This window comes from Podarcis vaucheri, assembly GCF_965113315.1.
Source record: "Podarcis vaucheri genome assembly, chromosome: 6".
NCBI classification, from domain to species: domain Eukaryota; kingdom Metazoa; phylum Chordata; class Lepidosauria; order Squamata; family Lacertidae; genus Podarcis; species Podarcis vaucheri.
In genome coordinates this window covers 30022193-30041842 of record NC_138764.1, presented here as the reverse complement: position 1 = coordinate 30041842, position 19650 = coordinate 30022193, and the positions used below count along the sequence as shown (strand labels likewise).

The 19650-nt window shown below is 41.7% G+C and overlaps 1 protein-coding gene across 2 annotated transcripts in view; it reads left to right on the top strand.

The window, feature by feature from the left end:
• Positions 1 to 19650, top strand: part of BCAR3 (BCAR3 adaptor protein, NSP family member) — a 90409-nt gene that overhangs the window by 7737 nt on the left and 63022 nt on the right. For both annotated transcript variants that reach the window (XM_082227829.1, XM_082227830.1), the window contains exon 2: positions 12444 to 12771. In XM_082227829.1, the coding sequence (XP_082083955.1) occupies positions 12452 to 12771 (320 nt within the window). In that variant the 5' untranslated portion in view covers positions 12444 to 12451. The remainder of the gene's footprint in view (positions 1 to 12443; positions 12772 to 19650) is intronic.

Here is a 19650-nt window from a genome sequence, read left to right as displayed (position 1 = left end):
GGAGCTAACTTAAATGTACAAAGTCAAATAACTGGTAAATAACAAAACGTCTAAGATTGACTTACATTTGGCAAATAGCACACATGATGTGGCTTACTAATTGTGTTAGAGTTAGAGCTGGTAGTCTGAATATGTAAAGAAGGTGTGTGCGTGTGGAATGATTGTATAATATATCTTTAAAAATTCAGTTGTCAAAGATTATCCTGGATAATATGGTAAAATATTCATAACTGATTTTCACCCCTTCCTTAATCCACTTGTCTTATTATTGTAACATTCTGCATTGTTGGAACTACCAGTGAGAGTCAAAGTTGGTGGGTTGTCTTCCCTTGGCATAGGAGGTTGGAGATGGTCTTTTAAGAGCTTTTAAATTTCTTTCTGTGATTCATCAGTGTATAGGTATATAATACTGTACTTCCTGCGTCTTACGGGACCGCCTGTGTACCGTTCCTATGTCCCAAAGAATCCTGGAAACAGTAGTTTAGCTCCACACAGAGCTACAATGTTGATCACGCATAACAAACGCATGCGCATACAGTTCCCAAGATGTGTTTTGTTCTGGGGTGTGTGTGAATGTGCTTTAAAAGTATGGTGTGTTTGCAGCCTAAGCCTATATATGTGTAACAGCAGCAAGCACATCTCCTTTGCCTCCACTTCACTCTCCTTTCTCTGTCTTCATGTGTTGAATTTTTGATTGTATGGTAAACTCATTGTGGGCGAGGACCTGCCCTTCTGTATTTGGTAAAGTACCATGAAGTGCTTCAGAAAACAATAATCATAATTATCACCAGCTCTGTTGTACTTTTCAGTGCCAACTTGTCTCTCCAGTATACCAGATTCTAATGTTTGCAGTGTATACGGTATTCTGCAAGGGTTAAGCTGCTTATTCAGATGCCTTTAAGATGTTTACTAACGCTTGTGCTCTCCACTATGTTGGCTTTGCTTAATTTGACCAGGGATTCCTTTGGACTAGAAAGATGTTAATAATAGAGAGCTTTTATTAAAGAGTTGCCAGCAATTGCGTATTTTGAGTTGTAAAAGGCAAGTGTGTCTGTTTAAAAAACAGGTTACTATGGTAGTAAGAATGTGATGGAATTTGCCCATTATGCATCCCAGCTGATTTTCTCTCAGCAGACACAACTGGCATTGATGTACAAAACATTCCTCTTAAAGTAAGTTTCTAAAATGTGCTGGCCTTTTAAAAATTTTTTACCTCTTTAGTTAGGAGTCCTATCAAATAGAATTTTATTCTTATAGTTGGGAATTAACTAAATTTATGTTGCTTTTCTCCCCCTAACCTAACCCCTTTCACTCGTTTTACTGATTTGCACCAAAATTACCTTACTGTTGAACGGCTCAGGAAGCCTTGGCGGTGTTATATGGGCAAAGGCTTAAGTGAAGGCAGGACTTTAGGATGGGGCTGGCTTCCTAACTAATGTGTTTTGGAAAGTTAGTAAAGAGTGAGAAGTGGGCTGCCTGTGTAACTCTGCTGACAACATTGTTCTCCTGCTTTGTTTGGCCAAAGAATGAATAGCTGGTTGTGTTTGTCCCTGAGAGGAGGAAGGGAGATGAGAAAAGCCCACTTCTCTGGATATGACTCACCCTGAACTCTCTCTTTGTGAAGAACTGATGTGAATCTTAAGCTACTAAGAGACAGAGAGGCTGTGGAGCCGGTGTGAGCTGTTGGGTTAGATAGGCAAGGAAATGGCTTGAGATTGGTAAAGAGGGAGAGAGAAAAGATGCCACTCAATTTTTAATATTTTTTCAAAGCAAAAACTGAAACTGCATTTGATGCAGTAATCAAGAGGATCTCTTGATCTCGCAGCCTAGCCTACATTGCAAGAATGGTGTGAGAAGGTATAATAGAGGATTAGGGGATGGGGCAGGGAATGAGAAAAATGACAACGGTGTATCCAATCTAGTCATAATTAAGTGTTTTAAAGTTCTTGTATTCCATTGGGAGACATTTAAGGATGTCCATAACTCTGGATTGTACCTGAAATACATTCCACTTTTGCTAACTACATAGTTAGGCTGTTTTAATTGGATGAGTAAATAAAAACATACTTTGATTACATCAATAAACCACTTTGGGCTGGATTCATTCTCTCTCATTTTCTTTATTTCCCTAGAAGTCCATTATTTTAAAAAAGGGTGTTTAGGTTTACTCTTAGGAAAGTTATTAGTCTGGGAAAGTTCACATGCATATCCATGACAACTCTCAGAAATCATGGTAACGGAATGGTGGGAGGACAATGGATGGACTCGACATGCAGAAGAAAAGAAAAAAGTCTGCTTAGTTGCAAAAGAGAGGCAGAGGACTTTTTCTTTCTTTTTTTAGTTGGTCACTAGGTTTAATTTTTTTTAGGTCCAATTTGAGTCCTTACTAAGGTTGCAATCTTAATTATGCATACTTGGATGTAAAAACGGCAAAGTCTTGTGGGACCTTAAAGACTTAGCACATTTTGCCATAGTCTTTAATGGACTAGAGCAGTGTTTCTCATACTTGTGTCCCCGGCTGTTGTTGGACTACAACTACCATCACCCCTAGCTGTCAGGACCAGTGGTCAGGGATGATGGGAGTTGTAGTCCAACAACAGCTGGGGACCCAAGTTTGAGAAACATTGGGGTAGAAGGTCACTAACACGTGCCCCTCCAGACAGCTGATGTTCAGGGATGGTGGGAACTGATGCCTATAAATTAGCCACCTCTGGACTAGAGCTTGCTTGTCCTCACGGAGGTGGTTAGACTGTGTCTGGGCAGCATCTTGCCATATTTCCTGCTGGGGACTCACATGGCAGATTTTTCCCTTTGACCACCTTAGTGAGAATGAAGCTAGTGAAGATTGTTGATGTATGACTGATTGGCCTGGTTAGCACCTAACTGTAAACTTTGTTTTTTCAGCTATACCTTATTAAATTATGGGTTAGTGTTACGTGAGAATCCTGCCCAGAAGCTTACCACAATTGCCACCAGCAAACCACAGTGTAAAGCCATGGTTTGTTTGCTTATGAAACTGTGTTTGCCTTCTTGCTTGGCATCATGCAGGAACCCAGCACCGTTAACTATGGTTTGTTGGCCACTCAACACCAGAGCCTCAACAAGTAATAAAAGGCAAAATGTGAGAACGGCTGGAAAACAAAAGAAACCTTGGAGAAACAAGCTAGAATATAATCATGTGAGGAAATTTGTGGTTTGTTAAACAAGCCACGACTTAAATCAAGAGTGAGGAACCTGTGGCCCTCCATATTTTGTTGAGTGCCAGCTCCCATCAGCCCTAGTCAACTTGGTGAATGGTCAAGGGTTATGGGAACTGCAGTCCAGCAACATCTAGAAAACTACACTTAAGCAATCCCTGGCTTAAACAAACCATGACGTAGTGTTATGTGCAAACCAGGCCTCTGTTTTGTCTGCGTAGTATTTTCATGATCTCTCTCATGCATCTGACAAGGCAGATAATAGCTTATGTCACAGTAAATTAGTTAAGTCTTTCAAGGTGCCACTGGGCTGTTCTGTCTGATTTTATTGCAAGACACTAACATAGCGGTCCTTTTAGAATCTGCCCTTACCTTTAAGTAAATCTGATAATAAACAGCTGAGTAAGCATGCACTGGACTGGGGAGTTTGCTGCTTGTTAACTGGTAAGAATTACAGAGCTCTCACTTTAAACCAGAGATGACCAACCTTTCAGCAATAGGGATCCTGTACTTTCATAGTTGTATAAAAGAGGATATTTTGGAAGGTGCAGCTTTTTAAGCTGTTCAGCCCTGTGGCGTGACTGAAGTTCATCTGTCCAAAATTCATTTTTCTCTACATAGGAATTAAGGGTTTTGGAGCTCTGATGTTGAAAGGTTGATCATCCCTTCTGTAAAATATCTTGACATGTTACTGAGTGACATGCTATTTGAGAAGGTTAAATGTAGTTCCCTTCCTTCAATATGGAGGGAACCTTTCACAAAGAGTCATATAATATGATCAAAAGAGGTAAATCATGAATTGCATTCCTCTCTGAAATCTGCTTATTAGCTCTTATTTGAGCTGTCAGCAGAACGTATTAAGTTAAGGGCCTGTTTTTAAGCAATCAATGGATTAAAAATAAATGATTGTATTTCAGTAAAAGTGGCAGGAAGCTTCTTAAATAGTATTAGTTGCTTTTTGACTGTATAATGTTGTTTGGAAGTGTATTTTAAATTCACTCTCAAAAGAGATGCATATGGTTTAATGTGACAGTCATATAGAATCCCATTGACAGGAATAATTCATATTAAGAATATGTAGGTCCAGTAATTTGCCTAGGAGCTCCAATTGCTCCAGTGTTGATGGACCACGTAATTTGATCAGCAACCTGCATGGTAGCCTCACATCAAAGTAGTATAATAGTAAAAACAGTTATATAAAACAGTTAAGATATGGCAGTTAATAGATTTAGGGATCTTAACACCCATATGAATGAGCAAAAGGTGCTTAGGCTTGTAGGGAGAGGGGTTGCTGATTTTGTTTTCTGACAGAAGCTTCTGCATGTTGAATCCCACTCTGGATGGTCTCCTGACTTTAGAAGCAACTGCAGGAGGCATATGGAGATACCAGTGGAAAAGGCCTTTGCGCCATGCTGTGTTAAGAACTGTGATTCTAAAACTCGATCTTATCAAGTTCTCTCCAAGGCAAGAAAAGGCTTCACTTCAGGGTGCAGAATTGGTCAAAGCAGTTTTTGGCATACCCTCATTACCTGGGAGGGCTGTGGTGTGATTTCATCAGGTATTTTGTTCTGCCTCACTTAAGGTCTGTTCTTCAAGAGGAATATTTCCCCAGGATGCTTTAATCGGTGGATGGGAAAAGCTGAAATGCCAATTGAGCAATTGTAGCCAATAACAGCACAAAACAGGAGAACCTGTCATTGATCTACAGTGGTGCCTCGCAAGATGAAAAGAATCCGTTCTGTGATTCTCTTCGTCTAGCGGTTTTTTCGTCTTGCGAAGCAAGCCCATTGACGGATTAGCGCTATTAGCGGCTTTTAGCGGCTTATCTGCTGATCGGATCAGCTGATAAGCGGCTTAGCGGCTTAGAAAAAGGGGGGGAAAGGGGAAAAAACCAGCAGGAACTCGCAAGACATTGTCGTCTTGCGAAGCAAGCCCATAGGAAATTCGTTTTGCGAAGCACCTCCAAAACTGAAAACTCTTTCGTCTAGTGAGTTTTCCGTCTTGTGAGGCATTCGTCTTGCGGGGCACCACTGTATTAGAGGTTCCCCAGAGATCTATTGTATAGTTCCCAAGAAAAGAGCTACCCCAAAATAAAAGTCGGATTAAAAGTGTATTCTTTGTTGGTTCTCAGTACTGTTGGTCAGTGCAACACCAGAGAAGATACACAAATTTATTAGCGCCAGAGCTCAATGACAAGGTGTCCTGGGGTTGAGATACAGTGGTGCCCCGCAAGACGAATGCCTTGCGAGACGAAAAACTCGCAAGACGAAAGGTTTTTTCGTTTTCGAGTTGCTTCGCAAGACGAATTTCCCTATGGGCTTGCTTTGCAAAACGAAGCTTGCCCCCGCACCCCGCACCCCTTTTGAACCAAGGGGCGGCAACGGGGAGAAGCGATTCTCCCTGCTGCCCCTTCCCTTGCTTTAAAACAGGTCCGGGGATAGAGGGGAAGGCCCGCGGCGCTTCCCCTCTGTCCCCGGACGGTCTCCATAGGAACGCATTGATTGATTTTCAATGCATTCCTATGGGAAACCGTGCTTCGCTAGACGAAAAACTCGCAAGAAGAAAAAACTTGAGGAACGAATTAATTTCGTCTTGCGAGGCACCACTGTACTGGCGTTGGAGGAGAATGAAGGGTAGAGGTAACACAGACAAAAATGTGACTGCGTACGAATGGGAGAGAAGTCTGCTCCTGCCCTAACCTGCCTAGGAAGCCTCACCAAATACATTCATAACCATTACAATAAAAGTTTTCACACTGGGTGACTCAATTATTTGTATCGTGCTGCTGCTCTGGCTTTTCCTTTTGTAAGATAGATTGCTTTTGGGCTATGCACTGGCTCTAAAATTACTTGGAAAATAAATCATTAATTCTTACGATTTTGGCTGGCTCGGCATGAGTAATGAGTAAAAAAAGGACAGAAAGAAAGAGTTCGCTCAGGCAACTGAGAGCTACCCCCACAGATGTGTTCACTTTTGGCTTGGGGTAGAAATGAAGTTGCCATGCTCATCCCGCTGATTCAGCACAATGCTGTCGTCATGGGAAGCAGCTCCAATGCGCATTCAGATGTTCATAATGTATGTTAAAGATGAGTCAGCGTTTTTAATTATAAAAATGATGTAGCGCCATAGACTAGTTCTGGGGGGAACTATTGTACTCATGTTATTCTTGTGGGCTTCCCATAGGCATCTGTTGGTCACAGTAATAACAGAATGCTGGACTAGATCTGGGCTGGAAGGGTCCAGGGTTCTTCTTGTGTTCTTTACACAAAGGTGGAACCCTTTGATATCTGAAGTTTTGACAATTAGCAGACACACTTGTTGGTGATGGAATTAAGCAGACTTTTTGCTTTTGGTGTGTTTATTCCCTCCAGATAATCTTTTATCTTTATCAGGCTGTGTGTTCCACAGTCCCTTTGTATTCTTTTTCAAAGGTTCATTTGTCAAAAAAAGGAAAAAGCAAGCCTTGGATTTCTTCATTGCAGTGCCTATGTATACTGGAAGACTCTGCCTGTGAAGCAGAAATGCAAACCAACTTAGGTTAGATCAGGCTATTCAGCCTTTTCTATTGATAGAAATATTAACTGATATTCTTGCACAGGCATCTTCATTAGACCAAAATATGGAAGAGAAGTTGATCTCTAGAGCCTGGGTGTATATAGACCAGAATATGGTCAGTAAAGTTTAGACAGTTAATCTTTCCTCACAGATTATCCAGAAGAGTAATGGCTCAAAAAATCAATGTCATTTATCTGTAGGGAGCTCATGATTTTCAGAATCTATATTTTCATTAAAATTCTGTGATCCTAAACTTGGAGGCTCAGTTGAAATAAATATGTTTAGGATCAGTATAGAAAGCCATTTGGCTTTACTCTAATAATGGCACAACTGAAGCAGGTCATAGTAGGGAATAGGAGCCAGAGACACCTTAGGCACCATAGAACAGTTAGATCATGGGTAGGGAGACTAAGGCCTGTGGGCCGGATTAGGCCCAATTGCCTTCTAGATCTGGCCCGTGGATGGTCTTGGAATTGCCGTGTGGATCATCAGCATGTGTGCGTTCTTTCCCTCTCCCTCACACGGCACCAGCGCCTCCTCCCTCCCTCCTGGGTTCTTCCCGCCCTGCCTAGAGGAGGAAGGGGGCTGGGCTTTGTTGGTGCCAGCAGCAGCAGTGCTTGAGTGGCTGCCATTTTAAGCAGCCCTTCTCCAGAGCCCTTTCGTGTGCTGCTCATTGTCCCGCTGCCAGCCCCTGCCGCTAGCAAAACACAGGTAAGCAGCCACCGGGGCTCGTGGTGCTCTTGCATCACCCCTCCCAAATATAGTCTCCCCCCCCCACAAGGTCTGAGGGACAGTGGACTGGCCCCTAGTTGAAAAAGTTTGCTGATCCCTGAGTTAGATTGTGTAAACTTAGCTGATCTTAGCTTAGCCCGTATATGGATGGAAAACTACCTGTGAATTTCATGTAAGCTGCTCTGAGCTTTCCAAAGGATGGATGAGGCATATGTTGTAAGTGGTATCCCTAGACTTAAACTGTGTGTGAAAGGAGTTCATTTGGTACCCGAATGTCTTTTAAAATAATTTTAGTCATTCTTCCTCCTATCAATGACAAATTTAATTGCAAATGAGTTACCTTTATTGTCTTTGGCTCCACAACATCATTTCCTTTAATATAGTTATTCCCATATTCCCATATTGGCTCCTCCAATCTACATCCTCAGAAATATCAAGTAGCCCTTAGCATTGTGCCATTTCACAATTCAGGTGTGTGGGATTTGATGTTTTTGGTGATTCCATGTATAAAAACTCTTGGCACAGATTAAAAACAAGCACATCTGGGAGAAGGTTAGGCCAAAACCATGCTCCCTGATGTGGTAGCTTTGTGGGCAAGAAGTTTTAGATGTTTGGAGACAGTGATAATGTGATGTCTACCACAACCCCCAATCTGCATTCTCAAGTTGCAGGGTCCCAGCAGTGCCAGACTATGTTTAGTTTGAGTAAGTGGATTGGCTGGCAAATGTATCTGTGGTGGAGATAGACTTCAACCCAAGTCTTCCAGATCTAAGTGTAACTTTCTACCCACAGACTGTAAACTTAACTGCTGGTGTAACAACCTGTTTCTCTGTGAGTTTTGAGGTTTTAACTTCTTTTATCTCTTCCTTGTAGCTTTCTGTCAACAAAACTAGCCTTAGGGTTAATGACCATGCTGCAGATATAATTCTACTGTGACATGTTGAAAAGAAAAGATACAAAAGAAGCAAACTAAAATAATACTTTGTTGTTTTTGGAATCTGTTTTTGTTATGGTTTTAGGCATTCCCCCAGCTAATAAGAGAACATGTTTCTAGAGATGCAATTTAAGTCGTTTCAAGGTTTTGTTTGTTTGTTTGTTTGTCCCAGAGCCGAATCCCATTTTTATTTGATCTGGATCCCAGTATTATCCAATTTCATGACCCAGCAGTGTCTGCAAGATGCAAGGCTGAAATAATAAAGATTCACTCTTCCAAACTTTGATCAGGTCAGCTCTGTGTACACTTGTTCAATGATCCTGCACCATTGGACTAGCTACTTGGTTCACACATGTTCTCGGTGGTGCAATTAAGTAATTTTAGATTCTTTACTTCCCCGATGTTGGGAAAGATGGAGGGCACAAGGAGAAGGGGATGACAGAGGACGAGATGGTTGGATAGTGTTCTCGGGGCTACCAGCATGAGTCTGACCAAACTGCGGGAGGCAGTGGAAGACAGGAGTGCCTGGTGTGCTCTGGTCCATGGGGTCACGAAGAGTCGGACACGACTAAACGACTAAACAACAACAACAACAAGATTCTTTACTTAATGTTCTTTCTGCGGGGGCGCTCTTTTGATGGTAGCATGTATTAATTCGCTTCAAAATGTGATAAACTAGCTCTTGTACATTTTGGGAGACCTCTTTCTTCTGTTTCGTGAGGCACTGGCCTTCTGCCCCAAAGTCCTGCCCTGATCACTGTGTGATCAGTAAGTGGGAAGCTCTCATTGGAAGTCTTGCTGTTCATGAGGAAGTAGCACCCCACCCACCCCCAAGATGTTGGCCATTCCTGCCTTGGAATGTTTGAATGTGGAACAGGAAATATGGTGTATGTAGATTTTTTATTTTTTTTTGCTCCCTAACTGAGGACAAGAGTGAGCAAAAAGATAGCCCTAGATACTGGTGTAAAACTTTCAAAAGAGTGTGATGGCATGTTTAACTTCATTTCAAACAACCTTGCTAAGAAGCAGTCAAATCAAAGAAGATAAGCAGGGCAAGGACACTAATGATCTCACTTGAATGTTTGGGACTGTGCTTTGCAAACTTTTAATGAGCGTAGATTGAACCACAGTACTGGCATTCAAGAAGATTTAACAGTCTGCTTCATAACTTTTCTTGTGGTTTGTAGTACCTAAGCAGTGATGTCACTCCAGTCTATCCCTGTGGGTGTGCCCAACAACCAGAGTTTTGATGATTGACGTGCGTCTGTAGTACTTCATACCTGCTGGTTTCCTGAATGGACCCGAAACTGATTAACAATGACACACATTAATCATTATCCAACAGGCTCCTTACATTGCATTTATTCTGTTTACTCTAACATTCTAAGGAAAACAGAAAAAAAACCACTTTCCTAGGGTTATTTTTGTAGTCATTTTCTTGATGAAAATAATAACGTGGAAAGAATGTATAAGCATGTCTACTCAACCAACATTGGTGGGTTTCCCAGTCCACACCTTGATTCATCACCAGGTTGCCAACTCATCAGGAAAAATACCCTGTGATATCACTTGTGCCTTTTAAATAGCAGCTTAACATTGAAGAAATCGGTGTGAACAGTTGTAAAGCATGGAGATAAATGGTGTTATTTTGGAGGCTGGTTCAAAAGTTGGTAGCTGTAACTGGGGACATCAAGGAACTCCTAGATAAAAATTGTACCAAGTGACCTTAGTTCTCAGAGTTTGAAGCTTTGTAGTTGATCGCACTTCAGCAAAGGCATGCAAAACTTGTTTCCATATCTTTTTGTAATAAACCCCTCCAGCATCTTGATCCAACCTTTGAAGCTGGTTGACTGAGCTGACACTGGCAGAGAAAGAAGAAAAGAATATTTCCCAGCAAATCTGCTTTTTCAGCAGTACTCATCTCTGAATTTAATGCTATATCCTTTAAGGCATTTTGAGATCTCCCAGCTGTGTAGTGAACAACTTCTACAACTGCTTAGGCTCAGCAAAAAGCCATATCTTTGAACATTTTATGCTGGTTGCCTGTATTAGGAAGCATGTCTTGGATGTTTTCATGCTGGGATATTGGTTTGCATGGGGAATTCCCTCCGGGGGAGGAAGATTCCTTCTTGAGCCTCCTGTAAGGGTTACATAAAACCACAGGGCAGGATTCACTTAAGAAACCTTGTTGGTTGAAGGGTTTGGGCTTGCTCAAAGGGGCTCCACTCCACACACTCCTGAAATTGGCTTGTTGGGAGGAGGACTCATGAAAACCCCCAGAAAACCAGGGAAAGGGGGATAATTTCAACTGGCAAGCTAATATGCTTGCACAGGTGGGATGTTCAACATAGTGTGACATTGAATTCCACCCATAGTGTTTTTAGGATAAAGTGTTGCAGGAGTGTGTACCTTAAGGGGAATAACACAGAATATAAATAACCCTCTTAGTGTAATTCTGTACATGTGTACCCAGCAGTATGTTCCATTTAGTTCAATGGGGTTTACTCCTAGGTAAATGCAAATAGAGTGCAACAGCTACAAATAGTAGAGATGAGGAGACATGTATGAGAAACATATGAGAAAAGTATACGAGAAGGTAATTTTGTGACCTATTTGTACCATTTACACTGAGAACACTTAACTTTACCATGGGATAAATGCTACAGGTTTTTCCCCCAGCCCAGAACTCAGATATGGATATTATTTCTTTTGGTGTGGTCCACAACTATCCCTGCCTTCCATTAATTTCACTCGGATGTTTTGATTTGTGTTGGCATTTGGATGCTTGCAACTGACACCTCTGTTATGTCCTTGCCTGCTTGTGCACCCTATTTATATCTGTTGTAAGACTGCAATTCCTTGGCTGCACGTTTTTGAGAAAGTCTCATTCCATTTGTCAAAGGTATTTTGATCCAGCATAGACTCCTATAGGTAGAAGACAGGGACACACTTTTTGCCATTCCTCCTTTCCTTGCATTCCCACTTCATTGTTCTGGAAGGGCCCCTACAGATTTTCAAGGGGATAGAGAATCTGAAAATTGCCTCCCCCACTTACGTTGGAGGGAACATCCCATGAGCAGAGTTTTGCTCACAGGAACTCACAATCCAAGCATGTGCGTGCATTTTTTGTTGGCAGGCATTTAGATACATGAGCATACCTTTGCTTCTCAAGCCGCTTTCTTGCAGCACTAAAGAAATTTTTTTCAAATGGCACCCCTTGCTGAGCTTAGATTTGTAATCTCTTAAATTGAGGATAGTCTGTACAATATCAGTCTCTTCTGACAGCTTAGCTGTAGTTAATGATTCTTGGCTGATGTTTGACCTGCTTAAAAACTTGGGGGTTAAAAAACAATTAGAAAGATAAATGTTTTCGGTAATAACAGCCTAACCTCCATAAATCCTTCCGAACACTCACGTGTATGTTTTGAGTCTCCAGCCCTGGGTCTTGTCATGCATATTGATCCAATCCTATAAACCACTGTACTGGCAAAGCATTGTGTAAGATATTACGCCAGTGGATGAGACCAGTATACAATGGTAGCTTGGTGAGCTGAGCTGCTGTCACGTTGGATATCAGAGCAATAGTAGCCATTGACACTACTATTGCAGATTTCCCTCTTGTTTTACAGACTTTTCAGTTACATTTATAAGTAGCTATCAGGGATGACTGAGCGGTTATCAACAGCTGCCCATGTTATTCCTATTCCAACTACACTCTTCCATCTAAATTTTTTCAAAGTCTTGCCAGTGCAATGTTGGCTTGGAAGTCACAGCAGCTACTGTGGTGAAAGCCAGGACACTAGAATCTAAAACTGGGTATATTTGTGGCAGCCTTTCTTGCTTTCAGAGCTCTCAGTTGCCAACCCTTAATTTTAGGGATATACTCTTTCTTTTTTCCTTAATGAATCTAATATACATGAGCAACTTGAATAGAAACAATTGATCCCTGATTTAGCCTACGCTGATCCAAGAAGTTAGCTTTGGTGTTTCTCTAACTTCCACCATGCACAACTTTTGTTTTCTAGAATTAAGAATGATAGCAGCTGGGAAATTTGCAAGTCTCCCAAGAAATATGCAGATGAGCCATGAGTTCTCGCTGGCATCTTCTATGGACCTTTTGAGCAGCAAACCATCTCTGGCAGACCATCGCTCCCATACCTGTCAAGATGTTTCCATTCATGGCACCCTTCCGAGGAAGAAAAAAGGGACCATTCCTGTTGGACCCTGTGATGTTTTTAGCCACATGGGGACTTCGCCATACTCCAAAGCACATCGACCCCAAGAACCTTTGATGCAAGGTGTTATAGGGGAGTATTTCCAGAAAAACCACAAGAGTGAGAACTTCCACCACAGGTAAATCATGTTACATTTTAAACCTGCTGTGGGTGCTACCTAAGTTTATTGGTATTTCTAGTGATGCTTAAAATATTGCAATGCATAGGTGAACACATATTTGTTTATGCTCATCATAAGTAAATATACTGTCCTTTTACAGATGTTGCTTTATTTGTTTGCTTATAGCAGCCATTCATATGTAAATAACTTGAACTTTTTTTTTTAAGTGAGTAGCAGGCACAGTGGCAGAATAAAAGTAAACCATCTTGCTTCCCCTGCCCATGCCTAAAACGACCATATCTATTGGCTCTCTTTTCTCTATGCATAGCCCTGAGAGGAACCAATATTACATTTGATGCTCATCCTTTTTAGCAGTAACTGTAGCAATGTGCTCCTTTTGCAGTGCCCAGTTGTTCTTTCTTATGCATTGCGGTTAACAAGGGAAATGATTTTTAGCCTTAAAAAAAAAAAGACTAGCAGATGTGTCCGTCTTTCATCTCTCAAACAAAAGCAGCAGGCATCTGTCACATAAATTCCTTCTTTGTCTGTTTTGGCCTCCGTTTGCAACAGCATGTCTTGTTTGGTTAAACATCTTTAGTTTTGATTTGACACATTGGGAGCTCTGTCTCATTAGAGATCCTACTAGGTCTCTCTGCGTTGGGGGACAGGAAAGTGAAGTTGGTATAAAAAGACTGGGTTGTGTGCAATGTTAGTTATACTCTGAGTAAAAAAAGTAAAGGTAAAGGACCTCTGACAGTTAAGTCCAGTCGTGAACGACTCTGGGGTTGTGGCATTCATCTTGCTTTACTGGCCGAGGGAGCCGATGTTGGTCTGCAGTTTTTCCAGGTCATGTGGCCAGCATGACTAAGCCGCTTCTGGCAAAACCAGAGCAGCGCATGGAAATGCCGTTTACCTTCCCGCCAGAGCGGTACCTATTTACTTGCACTTGACGTTCTTTCGAACTGCTAGGTTTGCAGGAGCTGGGACTGAACAACCGGAGCTCACCCCGTCGCAGGGATTCGAACCACCGACCATTCGATTGGCAAGCCCTAGGCTCAGTGGTTTAGACCACAGCGCCACCTGCGCCCTGAGTAGACCCATTGAAATGAATGGATGCGACCAGTTTAGACCCATTAATTTCTGTGGATCTACTCTGACTAAAGCATAGTTAGAAGAATTCATTGACAGCACCATGTTGCAAATATTTATTCCAAAACTTAGCAGCAAAAGGCACAGTCCACAAAACTTTCTCCCTTGCCATGTACCATTGGAGGCACTTGAGTCCTGGCAAACCGCTGGCATACCTGGCATTGGAAGCACATGGGGTGCAGCTGCTGTGCAGCAGCTGCTCCTATTGCTGTGACGGGCTACAGCAGCTGCTCTTGGACTGTCCAGGAGTAAGATGCTACAGGCTGAAGACTGCTGCCTGAGAGCTTTTGTAACTGAGTTGTACAGTCTCTGAATACCTGGAGTCTGACTAGGTTGGGTGTGTCATCGCTTCACCCTACAGCAAGGTCTAGGCAAGGTCGGAAAACATAGGTACATTCCACAAGGGCTTGGGCCCAGCCCAGGCTGCAACCCATCACTGTGAGGAAAACCTCTAAGGCTGTGCTTTGTCATGCTTGAGGATATTTATGCAGATGTGTGTATCATTGTGGGATGGCCATTTCTAGTATAATCTTGTGGGTTTGCAGAAAGCAGCATTCAGACAGAACAAACAACTTTATGAATGGTTGGTGCTCATCTAGGACCTTCTCTAGAACAGAGAGTGAACACTGGAAACTCTAGGGGTAGTAATCTGATATGCAGAGGGATGTGTGCCTCCTTACGTTATACTTTGAACTCTACTGGACAGGAAACAGGCTGATGGCCCATCTTTTAAAAAAAGGAAGAGGGAGAATTCAGTAGATTACAGGCTGGTCAATCTGACTTCATTACCAAGGAAGATGCTAGAACAGTGGTTCCCAATTAGGGGTCCAGGGATCACACGGGGTCCGCAGCCCCATCCCTTGCCTCTCCCACAACTAATTTTTTGTCATTTTTGCATGCTAATATCACAAATTATATGGTCCATGTTTTTTAGTATACCTAAAATCCTTTGCTACCCCACATTTTGTTAAAAAAATGCTTTGTAGAGCTAACTACCATAGAGTTATCAAAATTTTCAAAAGTAAGGGGTCTGTGGCTTGGCTTTTGAAAAATAGGGGGTCCTCAGTAATTATCTCATTGGGAACCACTGTGCTACAACATAAAGTCCCAATAAGCATTTTGTTGTAAGCATCTTCATAACAATGCAGTGATTAGCAGAAAGCCTAGCATGGATTTGTTGAGTGTAACTTCTGCCTGATACCCCTGCCTCTCTTTGGGTTAGTAGTGTAGTTGATTATGGAAATGTGGTGGATGTAATTTACCTTGATTTCAGCAAAGTTGGTTGGAAAACTATACTCACAGATCACCAATGGTTTCTCATCAAACTGAAGGGTGGTTTCAAACTGAGTACTGCAGAGCTCTGTTCTAGACCTGGTTCCCTTCAACATTTTTATCAGCTACTCAGATGAAAGCGATGGAGGGGATCTTTATTCAATTTTGCAAATGACGCAAAACTTTGAGGTATCTTTTCTTAGTCTAAAATGTTTTAGTTTGCTCAACTTGGTACTTGGATTGTTAATGCCAAGTATCTCTTCACCATGGAACTCATTATTCAACTTTTCCTTAAATTATGGTAGCCACTAAGTACTATAATGTGGGACAGTGGTGGGTGATGTGTTCCTCAGTAATATTGCTTACCACAGTCCAACAGCTATTGAGTCACCAAGGGAAGGTTGTGGAATCCTTGGCTCTGGAAGCTTTTATAAAGTAGCTGTGTATAATCATCTCTTGAGTGGTTTGTGTTAATCCTATTTTCCATGCAGGTGGATAGACTTCAGATGATGAATGCTGGAGAGAGAGAAGGGTGTGGGAATCGGTTGACTTCTAGAGACATATTTGGACAATAGTTCTATAGATCTGTGATAATACATCTTTTAAAATACGGTGTTACATTTACTGCACTGTAAAGAAGAAAGAATGGCTTGCTATTATAAATGAGGTACTATTTCTCCCTGAACTTTATAATTTGGCTTTGAAAAGGGCTTGAAGAACAAGCAGTCCAGATACTAGAAATCACAATGTTAACAGTAAATATATGGGGTTTTTTTGTTGTTTAATGTCAACTTACGTACATGAACTTTGATTGAGTTCAGACACATTTTGTAAACATCCAAGTGCGACTCAAATTGGGTCTACCAGACCCCAAATTTTTAAGCAATGTGGACTAAAGTTGCTTCTGGGGCTCCTCCCGGATTAGGGCCCCTGAAGCTTAAGCTTCATTAATTTCATAGTAGACCCGCCCCTGTGGTTCCCTCCATGTGATCTCAGTTGCGTAGGGACAGCAGATTAGCACATGCTCCCCTGTGTGTGCTATTGTCTGTGCCCCCACCCTCACACTTGTCAACCTGTCAGGGGAAGATCTGAAGGGGGAAATCCAGCTGAATGGATTGTAAGCTGTCTCCATGAGCTGCATGATTGGCATGTGTAGGATAGAGCCTACACATGTCATTAGATATATCCTCTTCAGACTGTCCTCTACCACGTCAACGGTGTTTGGGAGGAGCTGTCATGGAGTACAATTGTGTGGTCCAGGGTGCATGGCCCTGCTGTGCAAGTCTTCATTGAGATCACATGGAAAGAAATGCCCTAAGGGGGGGGCTTATTGCTGTTGTAGAGCAACCTTATCAGAAGGTTGCTGCTTGTTTGAGCCGGTTTATGAACTTATTGCCTTGTCTAACTTTTGCTATTTTACTGGATGGTACAAATAGGCAGAGATACTATCAGAAGAAGAATGCTCTGCTGCTGGATTTCACAGGCCTTCTTTCACGTAAGCAATCTAGTGTGTTGATATAGTGGGGTAAAAGATTGCACTTATGTCCCCAAGCAAGCAAGCAAGAATGTAGCTGTTTAAGCATATTGTTTATTATAAATGCAGGTGACTGTTTAGCTTGTACATAAACAGTGGTGTTTTGTGCAGCCTTGGCAGTTGGAAATGGGAACAGGGCAGGCATAGATTTTGCTTAACCCAGTATAATAATTCCAAACTCTTCCTGGGCACAATAGTGTGCCCTAAGTTTAGTGTGTCTTAAAATTTAATTCACAAACGCCTAGGATGCCCCCCAAAAAAAACTCGCCAGGTTTGAGTCACTGTTCTAGCTATGTCTCCTCTTTAAAGAAAGAAACATATGAAGTAATAAAGAACATTCCTAAGCATATATGAAGTAATAAATAACAGTCCCAAGTATCTGTCATTTGCAAGCTTATATGGTGAACATTATGCTGGTGCTACATGCTTTTCCACTTTCACCATCAGTATAAACAAAGCAGTCTTGTAGTTTTAGAATGTTTGAGATGCAGAGGTTTGCCTTGAGTTGCCTTGGGCCAAATCTCCCTTTTGCTGCCAGTGCTCAGATATATGCCTTTTATATATTTTATATATTATTGTATTACCACTCTGAGGCCTTTCTGGAAAAGGGTGGTATATAAAATTATTTTACATAGTTAAATGTAAAATGCCTTATCGGTAGTGGCACCCTCCCTGTCAGATGTCAAGGAGATAAAGAACTATACAACTTTTAGAAGACACATGAAGGCAGCCCTGTATTGGGAAGTTTTTAATGTTTGATGCTTTATTAAGTTTTATGTATTCTGTAAGCCGCCTGGAGTGAATGGGGAAACCCAGCCAAATGGGCAGGGTATAAACAATAAAATTATAAATAAATGAATAAGCCATGCACAAAAGAAATAATACCTGAATCATCAAAATGCATCAGCAGTTTAGTATGACGTTTATATTTTGACACTTGTCCCTTCCAAAATATATTTGAAATGGGGTCATTATAGCTTCCTCATTGTCGCTCTCATATGTTTTCCTTTTTGATGCTCTGTAAAATACATATCCAAGCACATGAAGCAGACATGCACGTTCGGTTCAGGCATGTGTCCCGGGCTGCAGAATGTAAAATCAGTCCTGAGAGAAGCTTTTGTTACTGGCATATCTGAGAGCACATATGGTTTGTGAGCTATGGCAGAGTATTTTCAGCTTTATAACTTGTGTACATTACAGTTTTATTGAAATCTACCTCTGAGCACGTTCCTGAGGAGGCTTGACCAAACCAAGTGTCCTGATTTCAACTGTTGTTGTTTGGCTCTGTAACTCTCACAGTAAACCTGTAGAGTTGATTGTGTAGTGCAAAAATTCAATTTGGCTACAATTCAGGAATGCTCTGGTCGCAAAATCATGATACATATTTTTAAATGCAAATATACACTGGCACTCTAGAGCGAAAGTAATGCATAACAGAACTTAACTCGCATTACAAAGACATTAAAAAACGAGAGAGAAGCAGGGAAGAAAAATGCAGGTAGGTCTCTGGAATGCGCAGTGCCCTTCAGGCAACTTATGCATACGGATTTCCATTTATTTTTTTTACTTTATTTAAAAATTCCTTTCTTATCTCATGATGCTCAGTCAAGTCATCATTCAGTATCAGCTACTCAAGTATTTAAAAGTATTTCAAAAGTGCATAGCGAAGAACGGTTGCTGCGAGAATGCAGAGACATAAACTTGTTGATAATTTTGTCCTGGAAAGATTTATGGCTATTTAAAAGGAGCAAGCATGCTTATTAAAGGAGGGGGGTATAAGCGTTTGAAACACCCAGGACATGTTTAATTCTGAGAGCACTGATGTCCACATTGCTTTGCAAATGTCCATCAGCTACATGGATAATTGAAGCACCAGCCATATTGCTGTTATGGCTTAGGAAGCTCTGCCGCAGCAAGTGAATGGTAGAAATTATTTTGAGATCAGCTGGGAGTTCTACTGCTTTGGACCTCAACAAAATAGAAGCCAGGCTGATTAGGTGATTCAAGACTGCTTGGTAGGCATTGTCTCCTGGCTCTTTGACTTCATGCCAAGCTTCCCTAAGCCTCATCTGACTTGGAATCTTGGAGTTGGAAGGTAACTCAAAGGTCATTTATTCCCACTCCCTGCCAATACAGGAAATTACTGTTGCAGCACCATTTGGTAACGCTGTGTCCATTGCTGATGTAAAAGAGGAGCAAAATGGGGAGGGGTAGAGGGAGAGCATAACTTGGAACCCCCAGGCATGAATAACTTCCATTCTGACCTCTTGGCATTTGAGATCCCTTATTTGCATTTCAGCTAAAAAGAAAAGAAAAGTGAATTTTCAGAGAACTGTAAGCCACAAACAGTTTCCTATGAGCACAGTGTGGTCTGTTGCAATGTTGGTATACAGAGTTCACATACCAGCATTCTTCTTTGGTAGATGGATAAGATACCCTGTTGACCTTGTTGGGATTTGATTTGGCGTTTGAATCCTAATGTATTCCTGAAGTCTTGGTTGCACATACAGGTATTTTTTGGCAAATGCTCAAGTCGGGCCATGTAAGTCCAGTCAAGGTCCTTCTGTACCTTAACTGCAAACATCCTAACACCTGCTGTTCCCCACACCACCCCTGACATGCAGATTGTGTACAGGAGGAGTAGAGCTGCATGCTGGGAGCTTGGGAAAAGTAAGCACAGTGACACCAAGGAACAATTTGTAATGGCCTGCCCCAGAACTGCAGTAAGTTCAGAAGCTGCTGGCAGCGAATGCTGTACTGAAGCTCTATAGGAGTTCTGTTTGCACAGTTCAGGTTTGAATGGTATTATAAGGAACTTAATGAACAATATAGTTGTCCCCCAAACACTTGGTTCTTCTGTTTTAAAAAGGCTTCCGAGATCCAGCTTCACTGCAGTGCTCTGTGTCTTAGCTTTCACATTTTGCTCTGGTGATTCTAAGTCT